This window comes from Mus caroli, unplaced genomic scaffold (genome assembly GCF_978045245.1).
Source record: "Mus caroli unplaced genomic scaffold, Mus_caroli_1 scaffold_16, whole genome shotgun sequence".
Taxonomy (NCBI): Eukaryota; Metazoa; Chordata; class Mammalia; order Rodentia; family Muridae; genus Mus; species Mus caroli.
This window is the reverse complement of record NW_028227271.1, coordinates 25,883,559-25,909,882: the sequence shown is the minus strand read 5'-3', so window position 1 is coordinate 25,909,882 and position 26,324 is coordinate 25,883,559. Positions and strand designations below refer to the sequence as shown.

General features: G+C 49.3%; 1 protein-coding gene across 1 annotated transcript; it reads right to left on the bottom strand.

Moving 5' to 3' along the window:
* LOC110310449 (interleukin-3 receptor class 2 subunit beta) lies at positions 1 to 25,475 on the bottom strand. Its single transcript, XM_021183429.3, has 14 exons — positions 25,396 to 25,475; positions 15,720 to 15,956; positions 14,566 to 14,692; positions 12,202 to 12,389; positions 10,566 to 10,723; positions 10,319 to 10,487; positions 9,691 to 9,826; positions 9,411 to 9,568; positions 6,283 to 6,419; positions 5,346 to 5,505; positions 4,414 to 4,504; positions 4,155 to 4,212; positions 3,413 to 3,516; positions 1 to 2,811 (listed from the first exon to the last, which is right to left on the bottom strand). The coding sequence occupies exons 2-14, from the start codon at positions 15,805 to 15,807 to the stop codon at positions 1,695 to 1,697; spliced, it is 2,691 nt and encodes an 896-aa protein (XP_021039088.2). The 5' UTR covers positions 15,808 to 15,956; positions 25,396 to 25,475; the 3' UTR covers positions 1 to 1,694.
* Positions 25,476 to 26,324: the final 849 nt, after the last annotated feature.

Below are 26,324 nucleotides of genomic sequence, written 5' to 3'. Positions count from 1 at the left end.
TTGTATGTAAAAAATGTTTTTACAATGTTCCCTCTTAAAGCAAAGCATTTCAGTGTTGATATCTAAACATGGAGGCCATTCCTGTTTGTTTCTCTAGAGCAGTCTCTTTAGAAAGTGTTGACAGGCTTTTGTTGAACATTGCCACTGCAATACCTTCAAGATGTTAGTGGTTTTCTTTGCTGCAGTGAACATAGACCAAGGAACACTTGATCTGCCTGCTTAGGGTTGAAATCAAGTATGAAGACATGTGGCTGCCATCCAGTGAGTGAGACCAAGAGATAGGACAGACCAGATCCAGGTCATAAAATGATGGATCATGGAGTGCCTGACAGAGCACAAATAGGTGGAGAAATGATGCAATGTCCATTGACTCCAGGTCCACAGAACATATAAGGACAGAACTCTGCAGAGCAAGCATGTGGTCAAGAAAAGTTATCGCATCCTGTTCCAGGTTCGAGACACAGAAAAAGACAGAAAGAATATAAGGCACATGTACATTTCTTGCAAAGTCTGCTGCAAATATGGCCCCAATGGCTGACGGAGCTGTTGTGCCTCCTGCACAAAATTAGCACATTCAAGGGAAACATGTATGTCCCACAAAAGGCCATGTGGAAAGAGCTATTCAGTCTCATCCAAAAGGACACTCTGAGGGACAAAACTGTTCATGAGCTCAGCTCCCAACCTCACTTCCGCACCACCCCCCAAAAAGCCAATACTCAAGACACACACAGAGGCCATGTGCAAACGTGACCATGAACAAACAACTCCAGTGAGAACAGAATGAGGTAATGGCATTGTGCCTGGATTGTCAAGAGGGTGGTGATGGCCAAGGGCCACAGTGCCACAGCAGACCCTCATCTGAGGCCGGTGAGAGCACAGGTATCCAGGCTTTGCTCTGGAGGGAGAACGAACAAACAGATCAGCTGTCTAGACTTAGTCTCTGGGTGTGCTGTCCGGGATCCACAACTAAGCTTGTCTACAGTTGACACCATGAGTTCTAGACACCCAGCCCTCCCCATTGCTTCTCATCCCTCCAGCCTGGCCATAGCTGTGTCCAGCTTTGTGCACATCAGTGATTTCTGTATATAAGGAGGGTATCAAGTACCCTCTACAAGGTTCCCCAGGTCTCCCCAGGAGCTTCAGACAACCATAGAGGACCATGTCTATTCTTGAGCGACAAGAGCCTGCCCAATTTTACAGTCTGTCTTCCCAAGGGGCTCACCTGAGACTCCAACTTTTCACACAGATGCAGAAATGTGCTGTGTTATCAATGCCTGTGGTGGACAAGCTGACCTCAGCAGTTCTTAAACCCTAAACAGACCATGCAGAGCTCACCCTCACAGGCCTCATCCCCACTCCAACAGGTCAGAGGAACAGGAAGGAAGATCCCATAGAAGGCAAAAAAACTGGAAAGAGAGAGAGACAGAGAGAGAGAGAGAGAGAGAGAGAGAGAGAGAGATAGAGAGAGAGAGAGAGAGAGAGAGAGAGACAGGGAAAGAGAGGTGGTGGGAGGGGAACATGGAGGGAAGGGAAGAGGGACAGAGGGGGAAGAGAAAAGCACAGGTGGGGGTATTGCTGTGTCAGGGTTGGGAGCAAGGAGGAGTGTGAAGTCAGAGAGGCTTCTGTGGTGATGCTTAGATTGAGGACCACAGGCTGCGGTGCCAGGCTGCTGGTGAGATTTGGAGGGGACAGACTCAGCACACCTTCCCAGACTTGCTATTGTCCCAAGGGGGCAGGGACAGGTAGTCCTGATGATTTAGGGATTTGAAAAGCTGATTGGCTGGCACCTGGGGCATGGGCTGATAGGGAAGCTTTTTGACAGACAAGTCCTGGTCTAGGTCCTCAGTCTCAGAACACAGACCTGGAGAGGGTGGCTTGCTGTGTGGTGAGAGGGAGCCAGGTCCCAGACCAGGGAGGAAGCAGTAGTCCCCAACCTGCTGAAGAACAAGGAGGCCTTTGGGACATGGGGATGCTGGGCCCACTTCCTCCCTGGGCTCTCCTGGGATCTCTGTGGGGCTGCTTGCCACAGGAGGAGCAGGATGGCCTGGAGGGGACTTGGCAGCCTGGCTCACACTTGGAGGCAGTTCCACAAGGTCCTCAAACTCTGGTGGCACTAGAGCTGGGCTTCCAGAGGAGAACCTGGAAAGCTTAAGACAGAGACTGGGACTTTGGGCTGAGGGCAACCCTAGAGAGGGGCCCAGAGAGGTAGACAGGGGCCCTGTGGGCAGAGTGAGCACCGGATCGCCAGGAGTGACATAATCAGAGGCCAACATACTGTCCTCAGGGCCCCCAGAGCTTATGGGCAGAGTCACTGGGTTGTCCCTTGCCTCCTGTTCCTCCACACTCAGCTCAACTGGAGGGTTCTCCTTTGGCTCCACAGAAGGGCTCCCTGAGGTCTCCAGGCTGGACCCACACTGCACATCCACAGCCTGTCCCTGCCCCATCACCTGGGACAATGGGACCAGTTGCACTTGACCTCCAGGGGGCAGACACATGTACTCCAAGGAGCCTGGCAGTGCTGGCTTCAGGCTCCCACCCACCTGGGGGGAACCCAGCTGGCCTAGGAGATCAGGCAGGGAGTGGGATTGGGGAGGCCCCAGGTAGGGCCCATTGAAGTCAAAGCTGGGTAATTGCTTCCTAGGTCTGCTAGAAGGAGTTGGTCCCTCTAGTTGAACATTGGGAAGTTGCTCTGTGGATTCAGATGAGGCAGCTGGGGTTGTATCAGGACCAGGTGGTGGATCTCGATTTATGTTAGGGTCCTCTATAGTGAGAGGTGACACGTCATTGTCTTCCAAATGTGCATATGACACCCTGTGGAGACAATGTAGGCAGAGATGTTGAACCTAGACACTTAGTGTATAGCCAGAGCAGGTGAGCTCTACAGAAAGCCTGAATCCCTTCGGGCCTCAGGCATGAGGTCTGAGCACCTAGGCATGAGGTCCTGTGACTGACATGGTGTATGTCCAGTGTCCCAAAGCGTCACGTGCTCAGGGCTCAGTTCACACCACCATCTTAATGTTTGCTCTCTTCTGCTCCTTGCAGCAAGTGTGAACCTTCAGGGCCAGGTTCACACTTGCCATACGGGGCTGCTGACTCCCTGACACATGGGCTTAGCAGGCTGAAGTCCCACAGTGTGCACTCTCAGTCACCCATGAGGCCATTGTAGTGCAGGGTTTACATAGGGCACCTGACAAGGAGAGGCTTCCTGCTCTGGGATGCTGCCTCTGGTCCCTTGTCTGTTTTACCCCAACCTGGGAGTCAGAAAAAGTCTTCCTCATGTCTACCTGGTGTGTTGCTTGCTACAGTGGGCAGCATCTCCTTTCAAATTCAGAGACCCACAGGCTACAATGATGTGCACCATGGACAGGTTATCTCCCACAGGCTCAGCAAGGGTCAGAGACCAACCACTCACCCCTGTTGCTCAGCAAGAAGCCTGCTCTGTGGCCCCTGGGGAGGGGGGTTCTTAGTGGCAAAGGCTGCCATGCTGCCAGGAGCCCAGAGACCTTTACCTCCATCCTACAAAAGAAAGGGCATTTGAGTCTGTTAATGTGGCACCTCAGGAAGGACACATGTGCATATGGTGTCTTCCATAAGCTCCAGACATGGGAAGAATGCCCCATGGTAGGGCCCAGCTCAGGCCTCTGACTCCAAGAAACAAAGAGGCATCTAGGGATTGTGTTCCCTTAGCCCTAAAGCTCCTGGGGTAAGCAGCCATGCTGTTCCCTATAGCTTCTTCTCTCATGGCACTGGTGTATCCCCGTGGCCATTGCTCTGTGAGATATGGACAGCCATATCCTTCTCTCCTTCACATTCCTGTCTCAGGAGCTGACCCCTTGGTGACACCCTGGCTGCAGTCAGCTCTCCCACCAGCTCTAAGGCATCTTGCTGTACAGTGCTCAAGTCCTGTCCTGGAGACACTCAGCCCTGTCTCTACCTCCAGGAGCCAAATCTTCCGAGCCATTTTGTGCAGGAGAATGCTCTGAGTTCTGTCTGTGGCTCCAGACAGAACGCAGGCCAATTTGTGAGACTCCTCCATCAAGCACCCAGGCAATACCAGCTACCCACCTCCTGATGCCTAGCCTTCCAGCTTCCCCTCGCTTTCCCACGGGGACAGGAATGGCACAGGGAGCCAGCAGCAGGGCCTGCCTTCCTACCTGGAACAGGAGGCTCTTGCTGGGGTTGGGGATCTTCTCCTTCCACCTCCTGTACGTCCTGGAAGACAGCAGGAGGGTGGGGACACGTGTATGCGAGGTTCCATAGACCTCTGTGCCAGCTACTTCTGTGCCCATTTATGGAGAAAAAACTGAAACCAGGGGAGTGAATGGTAGACTGGGAACAAGAGCGTGCCCAGCTGTGTCATCTCTGTGACCCCGGAGCCCAGTTTCCACTTTCCTCTGCGCAGAGTGCACTTACCTGTACCCATAGACACGGCCAAAGTGGAGAGCCAGGAGCAAGGTGAGGATGAGAAAGACGAGGATGAGGACTATCCACAGCGTGGGCATCACTTGGTCAACAAGGAGAAGCAGCATTAGATGGGAGGCACAAGTGCAGGCTAAGGGAGGAGGCTAGTGTCTCCCATGCCCTCTGTGAGAAAGGCCAGATACCTGGGAAGAAACCCTGGGTTCGTACCCTGTCTTCAATATGGGAAGTTCTGCCCTAAGCAGCAGCAAGTACCCTGCGTGGGGGGTGGGGGGATGACTAATCTTGGCAACTGGGGAGACTTCTTGGAATAAGGAGCATGGGCTATGGCTTTCTGATCCAGGGAGGGTCAAGGAGATGGGAAGGTTTCCAGCAGAAGGTCCCCTAGCCTTCTTGATTGGAGCCGTGTAAGTTCCCTCCCCATCTCCGGAGTTCATGGCTCTAGCCCTCTTTCTTCCAGAATGACTCTCACTCTGAGATCTCCCCCTTCTGACAGGGCTGACTATGTGGAATGCTTCATTACCATCCCCCACCCCACATCCACCTTGCACAGTGTGTGTCAGGCAGTCACTATGGGACGCACCAGCTTTGAATGCAGGTTTCAAGGGAAGGGAAATCAGCAGGACGAATGGGTCCCACCAACCTTCCAGCTTATCTGTGTACATAGATAGACTAGCTGGCAGCCATTGTAACAAGAAACCCAGCTTGGCCCATCATGGCTACCACAAAGGCTAAGAAAGCCAAGAGCCCTATATAAATAGAGGCCTGGTCCCCAGCTCTTCTCTCTCCCCAAGTCCCCACTTACAGTGTGTTTAATATACCAAGTACATCCCACAGGGATGGATACAGGGTAGAGTGGCTCTCTGCCTCCCTTGCCCTATGCAGTGGGGCTGTCCCAGGAGTGTGGTGGTGGCTGAAGGACATACCCCAGTCAGTCATCCAAGTGTACTCATTGCTCCACTCGCTCCAGATCCCATCGTAGTCAGCGGTGGCCTTGACCCTCACCCTGGCACAGTATGAGGTGTCCGGCTCCAGTTGTGGCAGGTCCATGCTATGGACTTGACCTAGGTTTTCTGTCTTGCTGTCCTGCAGAGGCAGATGTGCTGAAGCTGAGCCACCAGCCAGGTTCAGGGGCTCAGCTGCTTTCCTGGCAGCTACCTCCAGATCCATTGACTCTCTAGTCTAGTCCAGGAGGCCAGTTCAGAGCCTACTGTAACCAACCCCCTGTGCCACCCCTTCCAGTCCTGAAAGCTGCATCCAGGGCCAAGACCAGGCTATCTCCACCTCCCAATTTGCTGCTGTGCCTTGGCCTAATTTCTATCTGATCCAGGAACATCATGCTAGTTTGCTGGGTCCTAGCCTATGAGTTGGGGGTCAGGACTGATTTTCTCCTGACTCTCTACCTACCTAAGTTTCCCTACTTCCTGTCTGAAGTTAGAATTCTGTCTGACTGGTCCTGTGTTAATCTCTGTGGAGCCCCAGGGCCTGAATTTTGCTGGCAGGACTTTGCATGTGTGTGTGATGTATACTGGACAGGCCTTGTCATCAGCTTGGCCCTCAGCAGCTGTCCCATTGGTCAGATCTGTTTCTAGGGAGGAAATACACCCAGGCCTTGGTGATATTTGAACCCTTCATTCCATTCCTCTGCCAGTCTGGCCCCTCAGCTCAAGGGCAGCACTGGTCATGTGACCATTTCATGTCACCTCTCTAAGCCTGAATCTTTCATCAAGAAATTAAACTGTCACCTGTTGACCATGTGGGTCCTAAGGCACCGGGGTCAGCTCCTGGCAAGTAGGGCTCCCTAGAATGTCTTCTCTGTCCTCTCCTCCCTGCCTGTAACATCCCCTGGGTCCTGGACCTCACCTTCCAGCTCTCTGACTTCTTCTTGTACTGGACCTGGAATGTGTGATCAATGTATTTGGGTATTTTCTGAGTTTCCCAATGCAGGCTGTAGCTGTCTCTGTTCTTGGTCTGGTTGAGGGTTGGAGGCTCCATCTGGACTAGAGGGAGGATCATGTCAGAAAATTTCATCATGTCCTCCCCCATCCTAAGCTTGTCAAATGTACTCTCCACTCTGGACCAATATCCCCAACCCCAGCCGCTTTGACTCCTTTGAACTCTGTGGTCATTTGAATCAGAATGATTCCATAGGTTTATATCTTTGTGTCCTTGGTCTGGTCCCCAGTTGGAACTTTTTGGGGAGGATGAGGAGGTGTGGCCTTATTGGAGGAGGCATGTCACTGGGGCATAGGGGTAGGGCTTTTATTTGTACTTTGCCTCTGGCTTGTGGTTCAAGATGTGAGCATGATGGCCCATGCCTTTAGTTCTAGCACTTGGGAGACAGTCAGGACGATGTACATGGGTGTGAGGTCAGCTTGGTCTGCAAGGTGAGTTCTGGGACAACCAGAGCTACAGAGAGAAACTCTTTATTGAAAAACCAACTAGCCAACCAACCAACTAACCAACAACCAGTCAGGCAGGCAGCCAGTCAGAAAGCAAGCAAGCAAAGAAAGACATGGACTCTCAGCCCCTGGACCCTAATCCCAAAGTAAACTCACTTCTATAAGTTGCCTCTGTAATGATGTCATAGCAATAATAAGCAACCAAGGCCCATCATTACCTCATCACCAAGAAACGCCCATCATTACCTTATCACAGTGTTACCCTATGTGGGTCCATGGGGGGAGGGGAGCACCTGAGGTAAGCCTGGGTGGCTCAAAGCTCATTGGTGCTTCCCTGCTAGTGTTTAAATAAAAAAAAAGAATTAAAAAACAGAAAGAACCCATGGCTTTCTACCCTGGTCCATTGACTATCCATGGGCAACATACTCAGTTTGTGGGAACTCCCGCACTCTGTCCTCCCCTTCCCCCGTGAGGTCCTTACATTTCCCCATTTTACACAGGGAAAACTGAGTCTGGAGACGATAAAACTGGGCAGTGGAGAGCCGTCTCTATTTTTCTGTGTTAGCTGGGGCCCTCTGCTGCTTCAGTGACTCTGGGAGTTGCCTGACATCAGCACAGGCTGGCAAGTCCTTGCTGTTCTAAAAGTGTCCCCTACAGAGCTGTATAAAAACACCCGAATCACCATCTCACCATCGCACTGTGGACAAACAGAAAGCTGGGAACTTTGGTGACAGCCCCGTCCACTTGGAGAGCAGGCATAGAGGTGAGACTTGGGCACACATTCAGGCTTCCTCATGTCGCCTTGTTGTGCATTCTGAGAGAGGTGGGCACTTTAAAGAAAGGCACTCAGTCACCTTCCATGACTCCATCAAAACAAGAGAGTCATAGCTTGTGACATCAGAGGGCTTTCACAAAAATAATGTGGATGGCTCTAAAACACAGAGGGGTCCCTTGAATTCAGAGGACTCTCTTTCCTGGAGCAAGGCCCCCATGAAGGAAATGCTAGATATGAACTCAGGTGACAAAAAGATTGCCTACCAAAGAGGACAAGCATTACTGGTTGGCTGGGAAGTCTCCCTTGTGTCAGGGTCCTTGCCCTGTGACAGGAAGGTGGCACATAGGTCTGTAGGGACACAATCTGTGGGCATCTACTCCTTCCAGGCAGGAAAGTAAAACAGAGAGCCAAATGGGAGAAATGGGAACATTAGCTGTAGGAGGAGTTGGAAATCTCAGGACAGGTGTAGAAGGATGGTGGTCCAGGGAAGTGGCAGGCGTGCATCTGGGAGGAAGCAGTGAGGAAGGAGAGCAGGTCCCAGGTGAGACTCTTGAGGGCAGACAGTATGGTCTGCAGCAGGGCTTGGCTGTAGCTTCCCTGTGTCCTTAAAGTCAGTAAAGCACATTGGAATAACCTTTCTCTCCATCTGCCTCTTTTCATCTCTAACTCTGTTGTCTCTGTCTCTCACTTTGTTGCATATGCCTCCATGTGGGTCTGGGGGACTGTGGTGGTTTGTGTAAGTTTATGCCTGGGAGTAGCACTATTACGAGGTGTGGCCTTGTTGGAGTAGGTGTTTCACTGTTGGTGTGGGCTTTAAGACCCTCACCCTAGCTGCCTGGAAGTCAGTGTTCTGCTAGAAGATGTAGACCTCTCAGCTCTGCCTGGATGCTGCCATGCTCCCACTTTGATGATAATGGACTGAACCTTCTGAACCTGTAAGCTAGCCCCATTTTAATGTTGCTTTTATAAGATTTGCCTTGGTCATTGTACTGGTTAATTTTGTGTCAACTTTACACAGCTGGAGTTATCACAGAGAAAGGAGCTTCAGTTGAGGAAGTACCTCCATGAACTCCAACTGTAAGGCATTTTCTCAATTAGTGATCAAGGGGGAAAGGCCCCTTGCCAGTGGGACCATCTCTGGGCTGGTAGTCTTGGGTTCTATAAGAGAGCAGGCTGAGCAAGCCAGGGGAGGCAAGCCAGTAAAGAACATTCCTCCATGGCCTCTGCATCAGCTCCTGCTTTCTGCCCTGCTTGAGTTCCAGTCCTGACTTCCTTTGGTGATGAACAGCAGTATGGAAGTGTAAGCCAAATAAACCCTTTCCTCCCCAACTTGCTTCTTGGTCATGATGTTTGTGCAGGAATAGAAACCCTGACTAAGACAGTCATGATGTCTGTTCACAGCTTAAAACCCTAAGACAGGGTCTATACACAGGCATGCAGAAGCCAGAATAGGATGTCTTTTGTCCTTTTTCTGTGACCTTAAGACAGGATCTTGCACTGAACCCAGATCCATGTGAGCAACCAGAAAGCCCTAACTATCCTCCTGTCTCTTGCCAAATGTATATGAGCATGCACAATTTTTCATGTGGGTGCTGGAATTTGAGCTCACGTTCAAAAGCCTGCTCATCAATTGCTTTCACTCATTGAGACATACTGCTAATCCAAGAACAGTCATTTTATCACTGTGAGTGAAAAATCTACAAATCTTTGAAAGTGGCAAAAGCAAAGAAGCCTAAGAGGCTCTTGTATTTATTAGGCTGACCCGAAGGACCCCTACAGTACTGGGAACTCAGACAGAGGTAGGGCACACTCACTGTGTTCATAGCTCAGGATTAACTTCCCTTGTTCCAGGTGCTTAACAGAGACTGTGTACTGGCTGTGTGCACTGGGCTCAGGCACAGGTAGACTGCAGCGGTAGCGGGTGTGGACGTTGGCCTGCAGCTCCTTCACCACCGGAGAGCATTTCTCCTCCCTAGGGGAAATACAGTTGAGCTGAGAGCAGGGTTGGGGGAATGTCAGATCCAGCTAAGACCTCAAAGAGGTATGGTCCTGGGGATAAGAAGAAGCAAGGCAAGATGGACAGGGGACACTCACGGAGCTGCAGGGCTGGGGCGATAGAAGAGCCCAAAGGAAACAGAGCCAGTCGTCTGGGTCCACACCTCCCAGGAGCAGTGGAGGGACTGGATCCCATCAAAGAAGCATTGAAGGTTCTGTGGCTGGGCCTTGTCCCCTGTGGGAATATACCCTCATTCAGTCAGTCCACCCTCCCTCACTAATTGAGACCTGAGGTTAATCACACAGAGGAGATCCTTGAAATCAGCAGAACCTGCTGTTGAACATCAGCCCACTGTGCTCTGAGCCTGCCTGCTGTGTGTCCCCAGCTAGGGAAGAATCCAGTATGTCTGCTCCATCTTGAGGGAGGTGGACCAGCTTTAAATATTGAGTGTTTGAATGAACTCAGGGACACAGGTGATCCTACACACAGCCCAGCACTTGTAAACACATGGGCCTATGCTGCTGCTATTGAGGTCATTAACAGAACATGTATGTTGCCAGAGAGCCAAGAGTGTGTGACACAAAGTGGCCCAGAGAGACTACTGGGGACATAGGGCTGGTGGGAGGCTCCAATGTCGAGGTAGGGCAGATCCTGGAGCCTCACTCGGACCTAGACTGTCCCCACTTCTAGTCTCCTAAAAGGGGCACATCCTCCCAGCTCCATTACCTGGCTGGGAGTCCCATTGAACCTCTGGGCTCCATCTGCTGGGTCTCCCAGACAAGCTTGAACCTGGGGACAGCCGAGTGCGCACACGGGCCGCATAGATACTGTTGGGTAGGAATAGCTTTGGCTCGAAATTCACCTGAAAGTTGGTAGTGTGGAGGCTGGAGGCATCCTGTGGAGATATGGGAGCTGAAGGAGGAACCTGACATGCTGTCACCCAAGGGAGGGCACAGGCAGCTCAGCATCCTACCTCCCAGGAGTCCTGAAGCCGCTTGTAAGCCACCTCAAACTCTATGTCCTTTGATGAAAGCCAGGAGACCTGGGAATCCCCAAGAGATACACTCCATTCCAGCAGGAAATGATCCCCAGAGGGGCTGATGTGGGTGTCCTTGGGTGGGGGGGGCTGCACTACAGGGAGGGAAGCAGAGGGATTATAGGGCTGCACACTGAGGGAGCTGAGGGCAGCCTGGTACCACTTTGGCTGACCCCATTCAGCTTCAGGCCTGAAACTTACAAAATGCAGATTGGAAAGAAATTCTGCCTTACATTCAACTCAGTAGGGCCTCCTCCTGCCCTGCTGTGCACTGATGGCCTCTGCCTGGCAGAGAGTGCTGTGAGCCAGTGGGCCCCCTCTCCTGCCACACAGCCTCCTCACAGTTCAAGTGCCTACCACTGACTGTCCTTGCCCAGCATAAGTGTAGCCCCCCTGATGACTTTCATGGACTCCTGTCCCCAGACAGAAGTCTTGGTCCCTCTTCTTGTCCCGCTGCAGCTCATTGTAAGCCCCATGTCTGTCTTGTCAAACCAGGCTAAGGGGTTCTTTTCCCTGTCCCCCCTTCCCTAGTTCAAGCTTAGAGATGCAGCTGTCTGTACCCATGATTTCCTTGCCCTTGTCCAGCCTTTGGAACTCGATGCTTCCTGGAACACAGTGCACATCCCTGGTGTACCCAGCATGCCCCACTCCCTCAGATCTCCCCCTAGAAGCCCCCTTTGCACACGTGGTTTCCTGGCTAAGAATTGCTTCTAGCTCTTTGATCCTCCCAGAGCAAGGCTGGGAGGATCCTTCCTTCCTTGGTTGCAGAGCTCCTTCCTTCCTTCTGGGAAGCCCTTCCTGATTGCCAGAGCCATTTGCTTTCCATCCCTGAATGTGGCAGCTGGCGCCTAACCCTTCAGTCTGCACCTCTGAGCCCCAGGGGCAGGGGACTCTTTCAGACACCAGCAGCAATGATGTGATGAGAGCATTCAACCTAGCATTGTTGGTGGGCAAAGAGGACTCACAGTGTCCCCCTGAGAGTCTGACATCTAAGCTGGGGCTTAGAAGAACAATACAAGCCAAGGTTTCCCCATTATTCTGCAGTGTGGGTGACATGTTGGCTACAGTCCCCAAGAGAACCACACAAATGATCCTTGACCCCTCTTAAGATCATGCCGTGACAACGGGCCTTGTGGGCCTGCTGCCTGCACACTCCAGAGAGGGTGGCACAGACCCTGACTCTGGGTCAGAAGCATGGAAAGAGCCTGACAATGTGACCTATCATGTGACCTATCGTGGCCATTCATGCTCCACGGTCTAATCGGAGAACCTCTGTGGGTCTCAGAGCCTCAGCAATAGGGCATGGTGTTGCACCCATGGGCCAAAGCAACAGAGGACAGAGTTCTGTCACCTGGAAAGTCCTGCAGGAGACACAGGCACACCTCCTCCAGGGGGAAACTTTGTGGCTTGATAGAAGCATCTGGGACAGGAGCAGCCTCAGGCAGAGGCCCCGCATCACATCTCTTCCAACCCCAAGACATGGTCCCTAATTCTGGGAGACTCTCACTCTAGCCCATCCCAGTATCTTGCCCTCTCCTGCACCCACTGCCTAGGCAGGACCCCAGCTCCTCACCATGCTGGGCCAGTGGGACCATGAGCTGGATGCCCAGATCACGATCTGGCTGGAAGGAGTAGTAGTCTTCGTTTGTGATGGAAAATCGTGTATAGGGGATGACACATCTTCTGGGCACACAGCGGTGGGATGACGGGCACTCTGACCACATGAGTTCCTCACTGAGCTCACAGGACACTGATTGATTTCTGTCAGGGAACATTCATTAGTTTCTACTATGTCTCTGCTATTATCCAAGGTCAGTGTCTGGCAATGAACAACACACACAGAAACACACAGAGAATTGAGACTCACATGCACACAGACACACACACAGAATATACACATGCCAACACAGAGACACACACACACAGACACACACACACATACTCACACTCACACTCACACCTACACATGCAGTGAGCATCCTAATGGAGGGAACAGGCACACACTGGATCACTAAGTAATATGTTGTCACTGGAAATTGTTGAATACAACAGACAGACAAGGATGAGGAATCTGGAAGAGTCTGTGGGGAATACGGATGGACTCACTGCATGCACAGTTTGACCAGAATTTCCAAGGACTTGCAAGGAAAGCAGGCAATTTCTGCAGCAGGCTGACTGCAGCAAGTACAAAGTCCCTGGGGCTGCCACTAGTCCTGTAAGTGAATGCATAGACTGTAGCGGGTACAATCTAGCACCAACTAGTTAAAGAGCTTGCTTACAGCACATCATAAGAAATCTGACTGCATCCTGGTGGAGCCTAAAAAGCCCTTAGCTTCAGAGACTTCTAGGTGACTTTATACATTACTAATTTTGGCAGCCATGCTGTTGAGCAGTGTGTTATTCTTGGGCTTCTGGGTGAGCTTTCATGTGAACAGCACCTCTGATCAAGGTCAGATAACCAGGTCAAGGTCATTCTCTAGGGGAAGTTTGTCTGCTCTCCTCCCCTCTTCTGTATCTTCACCTGTATCACGTTACCTGTATCAAGGCTACTATTCCTGAGAAAAGAAACTGAAGAGACAAGGTCATAAGGCTTGCAGATTAGTAATTTCTCTGTAGTTGTGCAGCACCTAGGATGGCCAGGGACCTTCATATAACCGTAGCACTGTGTCCCAGGTCACTCTGAACCTTAGGATCACTTGGTAACTGCCTCAAAGCCCTGAGACCAAAAGGACCCTCTCCTCAAGTCCCTACTGAATGCCTACACTTGTGACATCAGCGCAGGGTGCTCTTGGGCATCTCCCTTGCTGGCATCTTCTTTAGTTTGTATGCTTGTCAGTCTGTCATGTCTGTGGCCCTAATGACTTGTCCCTCAGTACTGGCTTTCCTGCTGTAAGCAAAACAGTCATGGGTCTGGTGGCAAGGAAAGTAGGTTTCATGTGTTTGTTAGTAGCAAGCAGGCAGGAATTGAGAGTGATAAAGTGAGTGACATGTTTTTGTGCAGGGATTGATTGGTTAGGACGATGAACTAACAAGATAGTTCCATCCTGGTCATACTAAGGAGATTGGATGCTGGTGGTGGTTTCCAAGTTGGTCAGACTTGCATTTCATTGGGAGATAAACTTAGTAGTGTTAACTAAGGAACAGGAAAGGATGTAGAAGACATTTAAAACCTGCATTCATAGTCATTTAGTCAAGCTGTCATCACTTCCCAGCTAATAAAGTGAGATGTGGAGACAGCAGAAGCAGGACAATCACTGGATCAAGAGCAGAAATCAGTTTATGGCATTTGGAGTCAGAGAAATGGATTACTCAAATAAAAGCATAGAGAGATGCTTGTGTTGTAGGCAGGGATATCTGTGCTGGAGTTGGCCATCCTCCCCAGAGAGTCTCTGCCCATGAGCCCCCCCCCCCGCCCCCCAAAGACTGCGTGTAGATAGGAAGCCAGGGCTTCATTTACAGATCTCACACTCTACAGTAGACAGGAGAGAAAAAGGAAGCAAATAGAACAGAAAGATTTGTCAGAGACATCAGGGGGCCATGACAGTAGTAAAGTAAGCTACAGGAGGTCATCCTGGTGTGGGGGAGAACATGGTTCAGGCCTGGCCATTTGGCTATGGGTATTTCTCAGTGGCAGGGGCAGTTTGGTTTCCTTGGTGATAGTCAAATCCTGGGGGAGTATGTTCAGGCAAGGAATACAGGAGAGACAGGAGGACTATGAGATCAGCAGCTCCTCTGGCCAGGTTGATGAGGAGAGGAGGAGAGAGACAGGATGCTCAGGGCTGGAGAGGCCTAGAGCTGCAGAAGCTGCAGGTGTTGGGATGGCTGGGTATCCCACAGGTCAGGGGACAGGGGATGATGGCCGCAATCATTGACAACACATCAGTGGGGAGGAGAGGTGTTGCTGGCCAGCAGTACCAATGGGCTCAGTGGCACTCACTTCTCTAGCTGGTTATAGAGGAGGGTCATGTTGATTAGCCCCTGGGCATCCTCTGTGTCCGCCCAGCTGCAGATGATGCGGTTGGTGTAGTCATTGAAACACTGCAGAGTCTTCAGAGGGACTGTTTCTGGCAAGGAGAAGCAGAGGATCAGGAGAGCCAGCCTCTCCCCTCCAGGTGTCCAGGTGTCCCCTGTCCCTCTCCTGTCCCACGGGAGTGTCTTTTTTTTTTCTTTTGAGACAGGGCCTTTCTAGGTAACCAAGGATGTCTGAAACTTCCTTTAAAAACATGCTGGCAACAAACTCACAGAGATCCTCCTGCCTCTGTTTCCTGAGGGCTCACATTAAAGGCAGGCACATAAAGCCCACTTCCTGCTGAAGCCCAGGTGACCAGGTAGAGGCCCTGAGCCTGGTGAAGCTATGTGGTGGATCCTGTTAAGGATGCTCCTTTTCTGTCAGGAACATGAGATCCCAGTGGGTTATCAGCCATTATATATGTTCTGTGCTGCATCTGCTCTCATGTAGGGCATTGCTCAGGCCTGACCCTGTTCTCTGAGGTGTCACTTGGTAGGACAGACACAGCAGTGCCTGAGAAGTAGCTGGTATATCCCTTTCTAGGGTCCTGAGCTGCTTAGCCTTGGCCTCTCTCTAAGCTGGGCTTGGTAAAGAGAAAGTGGCTCCTACCTTGTCATGGAGGAAATCCATGTGGCACTGGGAACAGAGCATGCCATAGGCCTCTGGGTAGAGGAGAAGGCTAGAGATATTTTGGGGACAGATATTTTGCTCTCAAGACCAAGATTTAGGGGACCTGGAAATACTTAAAGGAATAGGGGCTCTGAGGGAGAGGCAGAGAAGATGTTGGCTCCTTGGAGGTTGAAGTTTTAGGAGATACATTGAGTAATATGGCTGGAGAGGGACACCATTGAGCTGGATGCTCCAGAGCCAGGCAAGGAGGAGCAGGGATATGAAGAACAGGGAAGAGAGGGGCCAGGGGCACCTCAAGGAGAGAAAGAATGTAGGAGAGACAGGAAAAACCAGAGCTGGATACAGTGGGTGGAGCTGCAGGGATTCTGGAGGCTGCTGGGCTTCTGGTGGTTAGAGCTCCTACCAGACTCAACACTAAAAAGGGAGATAAAGGGTGGGGTCTTCAGACTTACCTTCTGCCTCTGTCACCCCATGTCCCCAACAGAGAGTCACCAGGGCCATGTAGCATAGCCCCCATGTGAGTGCCATTTGCTGGTCCATTTTGGCACTTTTGGTGGCTGCACAGGAAGCTATGGGCAGGGGGGTGTCCTCATTTTCCTGGGGTTCTGTATTGGTGCTTGGCTGGGGGTTTGGCTCCACTCATCTTACAGGGCTTGTGATTCTTCCCTCCTAGACTGCATCCTTTTTGGCTGTAAGAAAATGTGTAAGGCTGAGAGCTGTCCAGTACACTGCGGATGCCAAGTGACCTGAACCCAGAGAAGAGGCCCTGATGCGTGCAGCCCTGGAACTGTTCCCTTCTCTTAAGCCTCATTGTGCTAAAGCAGGAACATAGAAGAGATGAATTGATGGCCTCTGAGGCAGCAGATCCTTCCTCAGACCACACTGCAGTGTGGAGAGGTGAGAGTGAGGCTGCTGTTAAGCTTGCACCAGGCCACACAGAGGAGCTGAGACCCACACCTTTGATGGATGTGGCCATGGGGGCGGTGCAAGCCTAGGGGTGATTGATTCCTCTCTTGTTTCTGTCTCTGCACACACCCACCCAACCTTGTTCTGGAGCACAGGCAGAGCCTGGTGCTCTCCCTACCTCTGCTTAGTTTACCATCAGGTCTCCCACAGGCCCCTCTGCTTCCCAGTTCCCCTTTCTCTGAAGTCTGGGGATTTCCTTGTTTTCACTGAGTTCTCTTGGGAAGTACCAAAGTTGCAGAGCCATTGCTGTGACCCCTTACCCTATAGGTAACTTGAATCAAGATGCACACAGCACACACCCATCTGTCCTTCTATCATCCATGGATCAGTTCATCTATGTATCTATATATTATTCATATCTGTATGTACACATCTGTTCATCCACTCTTGCATCCATCCATGTGCCTGCATCATGTGTCTATTTATTCATGTATCAACAATCTGTCTGTCTGCCTATCTACTATCTATCTACCTATCTGTCAATCAATCATTTCCTTATCTATCATTCATATATATATATATCATCCATCTTTATATCCATCATCTATCTATCCATTATCTATCATCTATCTTTCTATCTATCATCTATCTAGTCTATTTATCTATCTTTATTTATCTATCTATCTATCTATCTATCTATCTATCTATCTATCTATCATCTATTATCTATCACTTATCTTATCTATCATCTATGTATCTATCTATAATCTATCTATCATCTATAGATAGTTCATAAAAACCACAGACATTTATTTCTTTATTGTCTGGAAAGTGGCAAGGCCAAGGTCAAGACACATGCAGGTTTGAAGTCAGATGAGACCTCTTCCTCAAGGCTTCTGACTGATACTGCCATAGTGGAGGCATCAGGGGAGCTTCCTGGGATGTCTAATAGAAGGACACCGGTCTCCTGTACCCTTCTCTTGGGGATGTAGTTTCAACATAAGAGTTTGGGGGTATATGAGTGTTCAGTCCCTAACAGTTGAAATCATGGAGAATAGGTTATCATCTACTGTAAAAGACAACAGAGCTGTGTCATCAAAAACCTCGAGCAGAGTATTTAAATATACACAGAGAAGCCATGACAGCAGGTGCCTGAGTATTTAAATACACACAGAGACTCCATGAGAGCAGGCACCTGAGGTTTAATGCCCACCATCAACCAGGAAGTGTGCAAAGCACATTGGGGAAATCAATGCATCTTGGTCAAGGCAGCTGTTAGAATCCTTGCAGACAGGAAACTGTATAGGGATGTGGAGTGATGGGCCACAGTGCCACAGCTGGGTGAGGCAGGCTGGGACAGAGCCCAGGTGGGCTGGCTGAGGACCTGATCTCTCTCACCATGCTTCCCTGAGAGTTGGGTTTCCTGATTGTTGGTGGCAGACCTGTCCTATGTCCACCACGACTCAGACTGCTCTGCCATACTTATATTGACCAGACCGAGACCAAGGATAGGAAGGGATTAGAGCTGGTTTGGCAGAGAGGGAGAATAGAAGGAAACCCAAAGTGTTAGTACACCCTGATCCCTGAGTGTATGAAGAAATATGCTTGAGGGGAGGGCAGACAGAACCATTTCATAAGCCAATTAGATCCAGATTTGTTATGGAAGTGTGCATGGTGGGCATGGTTGGAGCAGTTCACCAGGGAAGGAGAGAAGCTCAAACGTCCACCCACAGTGCATCCACACCAAGAGGCTACAGGGCCAACTTACTTTCCAGGGCCATGGAAATGTTCAGTGTGCAAACCGTTCTGATGACCTGAGTTTGTCCCCCTGGTCCCCATGCCAGTGTCTGAGTCAGAGAGGACTTGGGCTGCCCCAACCCTCGGCCAATGCTAGCACAGGAGAGAGTCCCAACTCTGTCTCCAGGGATCAGTGTGCTGAGAAGACTCCTGAGGCTTACATGAGATGGTAACAAAGGATAGAGAAGGATGTGAATGCCCTGACTGAGCTGACTCTGAGTCCAAAACACAGAGCAGAAGAGGCGTGGGCATCTGCTACTAAACACCCATAGTCAGAGCAAAGATCAAAACAATAGTGAATCTAACCAAGTGCATCAGAGCTCAGAAAGCTAGACTGCTGTCTCCAGCCACTGAGGCACAGAGGGACTGCACACTTGTGACTGGTGGCTCCTAATCAATGAGGGGACCACACTTTCAAGTGAACTTGTCTTTTTACATCCAGATCCAAGGTGAATTAAAGAGCTGAAACCCAAAACTAAGCCATTAAAAGTATTAAACTACATCTTTAATTTTAGGGGTTGAGTAAAACATTGAAGCCAGAAACCACAAAGCAAAACAAAAGTCAAACCAACAGACAGGGCTGACGAGGTGGCTTAGTGCATAACAACCTTGTTAGCAAGCATGTGGACCTGAGTCAGAGGCCCAGAGGCCACTGGAAAAAGGCCAAGTGTGGTGGCCTACACTTCTGATCCCAGCACTAGAAGTCAGAGAGAAAGGCAGATCTTGGCGGGCCACCTAGGCTACTTACTGAGTTCCAGGTCAGCCTGGTCTACTTACTGAGTTCCAGGTCAGCCTGGTCTACTTACTGAGTTCCAGGCTGGTGAGAAACCCTGTCTCAAAAGAAGATGTTCTGTACCTAAGGAAGGACACCTGAGAGTGTCCTCTGGCCTCCACGTGCACGTACACACAAATGTACCCACACATTCCTGATCACACACGCAGAGCAAACAGAACAGGGGCAGCAGCAGATGATAGAAATACTTTATATACAGACCCATCTTAAACTTGACAGAGAAATATGTAACCCAGGGATATATATTCCATCACATGTAACCAAGTCTGAATGCATGGAATACTGGCTTGGCTAGAAATCATGTGGGTAAAGATGATGAAGTAGCAGGAGGGAAACCTCATCCTGCTTACTAGGACTTTAGGCGGCTGTCACCTTCCAGATTGCGTTTACACTGGGACCACTGGACAATCCCAACTGATATTTTAAAGACACCTCTGGGATCTGACTGGAGCCAGCGATACTGCAGTATTGGTGACCAGAGATGGAAGCCGCTCCGGTGTACAGGGGAAGTGAAATGGGCTCAGGGAGAGCATATGACCAAACCAGGACAGAAACAGAACAGATAGCCATGAGAAAGGCACGGCGGGAAAGTTCTGGGATGTGCATGGCCAAAGCAGGGAAGTGTTTGTGGAGTCAGTGAAACTGAAAGATGCTCAGGGACCTGGAGAAAGGCAGCCTAGCCAGACGGTGGTGGCACATGCCTTTAATCCCAGCACTTGGGAGGCAGAAGCAGGTGGATTTCTGAGTTCGAGGCCAGCCTGGTCTACAGAGTGAGTTCCAGGACAGCCAGGGGTATACAGAGAAACCCTGTCTCAAAAACAAAACAAAACAAAACAAAACAAAACAAAACAAAACAAAACAAAACAAAACAAAACAAAACAAAACAAAACAAACAAACATTAAAAACTACCCTTCCCCCCAAAAAAAGAAACAAAGGCAGCCAGTCTGCAGGGCGTCATCTCCTGGGTCTCAGAAGCCCTGGAAGGGAGACGTGACACCAAGAGGAACGCTTTCCTCAGCTGGAGGAGAGCAAAGGAAAGGAGGGGAGACATCAGTGATGAGCCAGGGGCTCTGCCAGAGCCATGGGTCCACTCGGCGAAGAGCAGCAATGTGTCTCACACATGGAAGGACTGCTGCAGTGGGTGAGGTGCTGGCTAAGAGGCAAGCATTGTCCATGAAATGAAGTGAACTTGGCACCCTGTCTGGGAGCTACAGACCAACACCCACTTGCATATATTCACAAGTGTAGAAAAATAACTATATTCTTCTGGGGACATTTTCTAACAGTCACTCTTCAGAACTGACTGGGTGACTTTAGTGGCTGCAGGGCTACTCTGGGTTCTTAGTTTTTGCTCTGTGGCGTGTACACACAGCGCAGTGTAAGCAGTAGTTGCTTATAAACCTTCCTCAACTCCAAGCCGTGAGTGAGAAGCCCAGGGTTCTGGGCTCCTCCTATTCTGAATGATCTCAGAAATAAGCTCAGATGAGGTAGAATTTCCTCGATCCAGGACCTTTCAAATTCAGCAGAGGATGCTGCTCTGTGTCTTGGCCAGATTGGACTGGGTAAGTTAAAAGCCACGATTTCTCAATACATTCCTAGTCACAGAAATGTGTTTGCCACATCCATGATTCTGGTTTTTCTAACCACTAAAAAGTCAGGTTTCTGTGTCTTTTGTGTCATTCTTCGACATTAAACACTCATGAACTCATGACCTTTCCTACAGTCCTGGGTTATGAATAACTTCACACAATAAAAGCAAAACTGTTGAGTGGGGTTTCGGGGGAGAGGTACCTGGAGTGAGCACAAAGGTTTATTCACTCTGAAACTACAAGGAAACCAGATATGAATTAATTAAGCTAGAATCTGAATATGCTAGTATGTTCTGGCAGGGCCTCTGAGGAGGGAAAACCCTACAGCCAGGCCTAGAAGCTTGTATGGTGAGCCTACAAGCCAATCCCAGGTGCGGAAAGAAACACAACATGCACAAACGCACACACGCACACACAAGTACAAGCATGCACTCACACATGCATATGTGAGACCACACATCCATGGTTATACACCAGCAGCATGCACCTGACTACATCCAGGCACTCACCCCTGTAATGCTCTCTTATGATGGGAATAGCTCAAGGCCTGGTAGTGAAAGAATTGACCAGATCAAATTTGCTGTGAGAATTTCAGTAACAGAAGTTGCTATGGACAGAGGCACAGTGGGCAACTTCTTCCTGGAAAACGAAGGGTGCCCTGAGAATGGATGGATCCTTTTATAATTTGGAATGGATTGCCATGTTGACAGAAGTGACAGCTATGGAAGATGAAGCATGCCCAAGTGTAAGGGGTCTCAGATCACCTGCTTTGGATGCTGTGCCAAAATCTAGAATTTTTAAATCGAATAAGCTGTTTTTTTCTGGGCTACTTATTCTGTGGTCAGTGTTGCTAAAGAGGCTCAGGATTTGAGGAATTGCAGGAGAAAAGTTCAGGACACATGTAGAGGTCATATAGAGGTCATTAGAGGTCACACAGAAAGCAGCTGAGGAGAGGCCTTAGACACATGGAACTGAGCAATGCCATCATGAACCCTGGTCAAGAGGGTCTAGACCAGTGGCTCCCAACCTTCCTAATGCTGTGACCCCTTAAAACAGTTCCTTATGTTGTGGTGACCCACAACCTTAACATTATTTTATTGCTACTTCAGTCTTTTGATATGGTTCTGAGTCACGATGTAAATATCTGATCTGCTAGACATCTGACAGGAGACTGCCAAGGGGTCCCGACCCACAGGTTGAGAACCATCATCTAGAGGCCTGGTGGCAAGGGAGACAAGCACCCTGTGGCACTCTGGTCCCTTCCTGAAGTGTGGCCAGACCAGAAGTCGTGAGGAGAGATGGCGAACAGGTATCTCTGTACTCAGCAAGTCTGGGTGAAGGTACAGTCCCAGCCCCATGCAACATGTGACTTACAACAATTTCCAGTATAGACAGGCAGGAGATCCTAGAAGGCCCCGGAGAGTCACCAGGGGAAGAGAGAGGTCTAGGGTTAGATGCAGAGGCAGCAGAGCAAGTGAGGAAGAGCCTTATAGGACAGCCTTCTGGTTCCAGTATGGACATTAGGTTCCAGCTAAAGATTTGTTAGAGCCAATACCAGGATAGGGTCTGCAGCTGTAATTCAGTCCATGTGGACAGAGAAGGAGCCTTCTTTTAAATCTTAAGAAAGAGGTAGGGAGAAGAAAGAAATTAAAGAAGATCTCAGAAGATGGAAAGATCTCCCATGCTCATGGATTGGCAGGATCAATATTGTAAAAATGGCTATCTTGCCAAAAGCAATCTACAGATTCAATGCAATCCCCATCAAAATTCCAACTCAATTCTTCTACGAATTAGAAAGAGCAATCTGCAAATTCATCTGGAATAACAAAAAACCTAGGATAGCAAAAACTCTTCTCAAGGATAAAAGAACCTCTGGTGAAATCACCATGCCTGACCTAAAGCTTTACTACAGAGCAATTGTGATAAAAACTGAATGGTACTGGTATAGTGACAGACAAGTAGACCAATGGAATAGAATTGAAGACCCAGAAATGAACCCACACACCTATGGTCACTTGATCTTCAACAAGGGAGCTAAAACCATCCAGTGGAAGAAAGACAGCATTTTCAACAAATGGTGCTGGCACAACTGGTTGTTATCATGTAGAAGAATGCGAATCGATCCATTCCTATCTTCTTGTACTAAGGTCAAATCTAAGTGGATCAAGGAACTCCACATAAAACCAGAGACACTGAAACTTATAGAGGAGAAAGTGGGGAAAAGCCTTGAAGATATGGGCACAGGGGAAAGATTCCTGAATAGAACAGCAATGGCTTGTGCTGTAAGATCGAGAATTGACAAATGGGACCTCATGAAACTGCAAAGCTTCTTCTGCAAGGCAAAAGACACTGTCAATAAGACAAAAAGACCACCAACAGATTGGGAAAGGATCTTTACCTATCCTAAATCAGATAGGGGACTAATATCCAATATATATAAAGAACTCAAGAAGGTGGACTCCGGAAAATCAAATAACCCCATTAAAAAATGGGGCTCAGAACTGAACAAAGAATTCTCACCTGAGGAATACCGAATGGCAGAGAAGCACCTGAAAAAATGTTCAACATCCTTAATCATCGGGGAAATGCAAATCAAAACAACCCTGAGATTCCACCTCACACCAGTCAGAATGGCTAAGATCAAAAATTCATGTGACAGCAGATGCTGGCAAGGATGTGGAGATAGAGGAACACTCCTCCATTGTTGGTGGGATTGCAAGCTTGTACAACCACTCTGGAAATCAGTCTGGCGGATCCTTAGAAAATTGGACATAGTACTACCAGAGGAATCAGCAATACCTCTCCTGGGCATATATCCAGAAGATGTCCCAACCGGTAAGAAGGACACATGCTCCACTATGTTCATAGCAGCCTTATTTATAATAGCCAGAAGCTGGAAAGAACCCAGATGCCCCTCAACAGAGGAATGGATACAGAAAATGTGGTACATTTACACAATGGAGTACTACTCAGCTATTAAAAAGAATGAATTTATGAAATTCTTAGCCAAATGGATGGACCTGGAAGGCATCATCCTGAGTGAGGTAACACAATCACAAAGGAACTCACACAATATGTACTCACTGATAAGTGGATATTAGCCCAAAACTTAGGATACCCAAGATATAAGATACAGTTTGCTAAACACATGAAACTCAAGAAGAATGAAGACTGAAGTGTGGATACTATGCCCCTCCTTAGAATTGGGAACAGAACACCCATGGAAGGAGTTACAGAGACAAAGTTTGGAGCTGTGACAAAAGGATGGACCATCTAGAGACTGCCGTATCCAGGGATCCACCCATAATCAACTTCAAAACGCTGACACCATTGCATACACTAGCAAGATTTTGCTGAAAGGACCCAGATATAGCTGTCTCTTGTGAGGCTATGCCAGGGCCTAGCAAACACAGAAGTGGATGCTCACAGTCAGCTACTGGATGGATCACAGGGCCCCCAATGGAGGAGCTGGAGAAAGTACCCAAGGAGCTGAAGGGATCCGAAACCCTATGGGTGGAACAACATTATGAACTAACCAGTACCCCAGAGCTCTTGACTCTAGCTGCATATGTATCAAAAGATGGCCTAGTCAGCCATCACTGGAAAGAGAGGCCCATTGGACATGCAAACTTTATATGCCCCAGTACAGGGGAATGCCAGGGCCAAAAAGTGGGAGTGGGTGGGTAGGGGAGTGGGGGGGAGGGTATGGAGGACTTTTGGGATAGCATTGGAAATGTAATTGAGGAAAAGATGTAATAAAAAATATTTTAAAAAAAGAAAGAGGTAGGGAGAGGGGAGATGCTGCTACAGAGATGTGGGTGAAGGTCCAATTCATTGGGTGATAAGGTTCAAAGACCCTATGTGCTGGGCGTAAGCAGAGGCAGGGGCCTGAACCTCAGGCAAATTCTTTGCTTAACAGGTCATGGAGATTTCTGTCAAACAATGGCTAATGCATGATCTCTGGAATACAGCATGTGGGATATATGAACATGTTAGTTTATGATCTGTGAGACATGAGAGTGATCTGTCAGAAGAGGGGTTGTCTGTGCCCCTGTCTGGGAGGGACTGGTCCCTAGCTATGTGATGAGACACCTACCTGCTGGCACACTAGGTACAGAAGCGACACATCTGGACCTAAATCATCTGTGGTGATTTCAGAGCACAGTATGGGGTGTGTGTGTGTGTGTGTGTGTCTGTCTGTCTGTCTGTCTGTCTGTCTGTGTCTCTTTGTGTCTGAGTGTGTAAAAGAAAGAGACAGAGAGAGACAGACAGACAGACACACAGAGAAAGAGAGAGACAGAAAAAGAAAGATTAGGGAGACAGAAACACTCACATAGAGACAGAGAGACAGAAACATACACACACAGAGACAGAGACAGAGACAGAGACAGAGAGACAGAAAAAAACACACACACACACATACACACACAAAGAGGTGTGTAATTTGGTATGTCTCTGGGCACTTCCCAAATGAGCTTGCCAAATTACACCCAGTACCAAGGGAAGTTCTACATCCCTGGCTCTGTCCCCAACACTTCTTCATCCTTGTAGGTAATTGTCTCTACCCTCTCTCTTTCTCTGCCCTTCTTCCATTTCTCATTGAAGACAGAGGGAATTATGTCTCCCACTCATCCTGTCCCACAGATGTGTGACCAGAAACTCAGGATAGGGACTGAAGTAACACATGGGTGGCAAAGTTAGAAGGAACACAGTAGTTAGCCCCAGGTAGAGCTTTCAGGGAGTCCTCCCTGCCACCAGACCTCCAGTGATAAAGCTGTGTCCTCCCAGAGCCCCAGAGCCCCAGAGCACATCCTAACCATACCTCTTCCAGAGCTCTGACTTTGTTCCCTGCTCCAATGCTCCAGTGTGCCTCTCCTCTACTAACTGTCTTGGAGTCTGAGACCTAGTCTTTCTAGAGAGTTCAAGGTTGAGGGATATGCTGCCCCAGCCCTGTCTTATGCTGTATTGTTCCACCCTGGAGACCCCCACAGCCCCTGCTTTGCGCCCATCCTCAGATCCGCATCAGGAAGTCAGCCACTTACCTCTGTGCTTGTATGACAGGCAGCCTCCTTCGGCAGCCTCCAAGTGCCAGTGAGCTGCAGGCTCTTCCTATTTATTTGTGCCCCATCTGGAGGAAACAGAGAGCAGATTGAGGAAGTTGCCAGTGCCCTTTCACAAGCAGCTTCGCTTACTTCTCAGAATTGTGGACACTAGCCTCTGATAAGACTCACGACATTTAGTTCTGCCAGAGTAGCTCGCTCCCCACCATCTCCCCGTGAGCTCTCATGTGCCCTTCAGGTCTCAGCCAGGAATGACCTCCTCCACACCCGCCTCCCTGGCTCCTCTGGAGGAAGCAGACAAAGAGAGCAATAACCACCTCCCTGCAAGTGTGTGCCCAGAGCCAGGCAGAGCTGGGGTGGACTTGGAGGGCACCAATTCTTAGCATGTGGCCTTATGCAAATCAGCTACAGGTGGCCTCTTCAAGCCTTGGGAACCCTTGGGGTATTTTTCTAGAAGGACCTATAAACCAGAAGGGGTTTTGAGGGTTATGCTTTTGCCATGGAAAACCTAAGTTGACAACAGTCAGTAGGCAGTAGGAGCAGTCTTGATCCCTGGCTGTCAGCTTTGGATTTCCCTTCTCTGTCCTGCCCTAGAGTCCCTGTCATCTTCTCCCATCTTGCTCTTCAGAGCAAGTGATGTTTTGTCTCCATTCCCCTCCCCCAGTGCCCAGCCATGGCCCAGAGATGGTTTTCATGACTGGGTGTATAGTGAATGAATGAATGAATGAATGAATGAACAAATGAATAACTTGAGGCTGCTGGGGTTAAGAGGAGGGAAGTGAGACACTTCCTCAAGGAAAGAGTCAATGGGTGCACCAAAACCCTGTCCTAGGCATGAGTGATTTTTTTTAATATGGTAAAAATACAAGCAAATAAGCTTAAAAATATAAGGGATGAAATGTCAGCTTTTT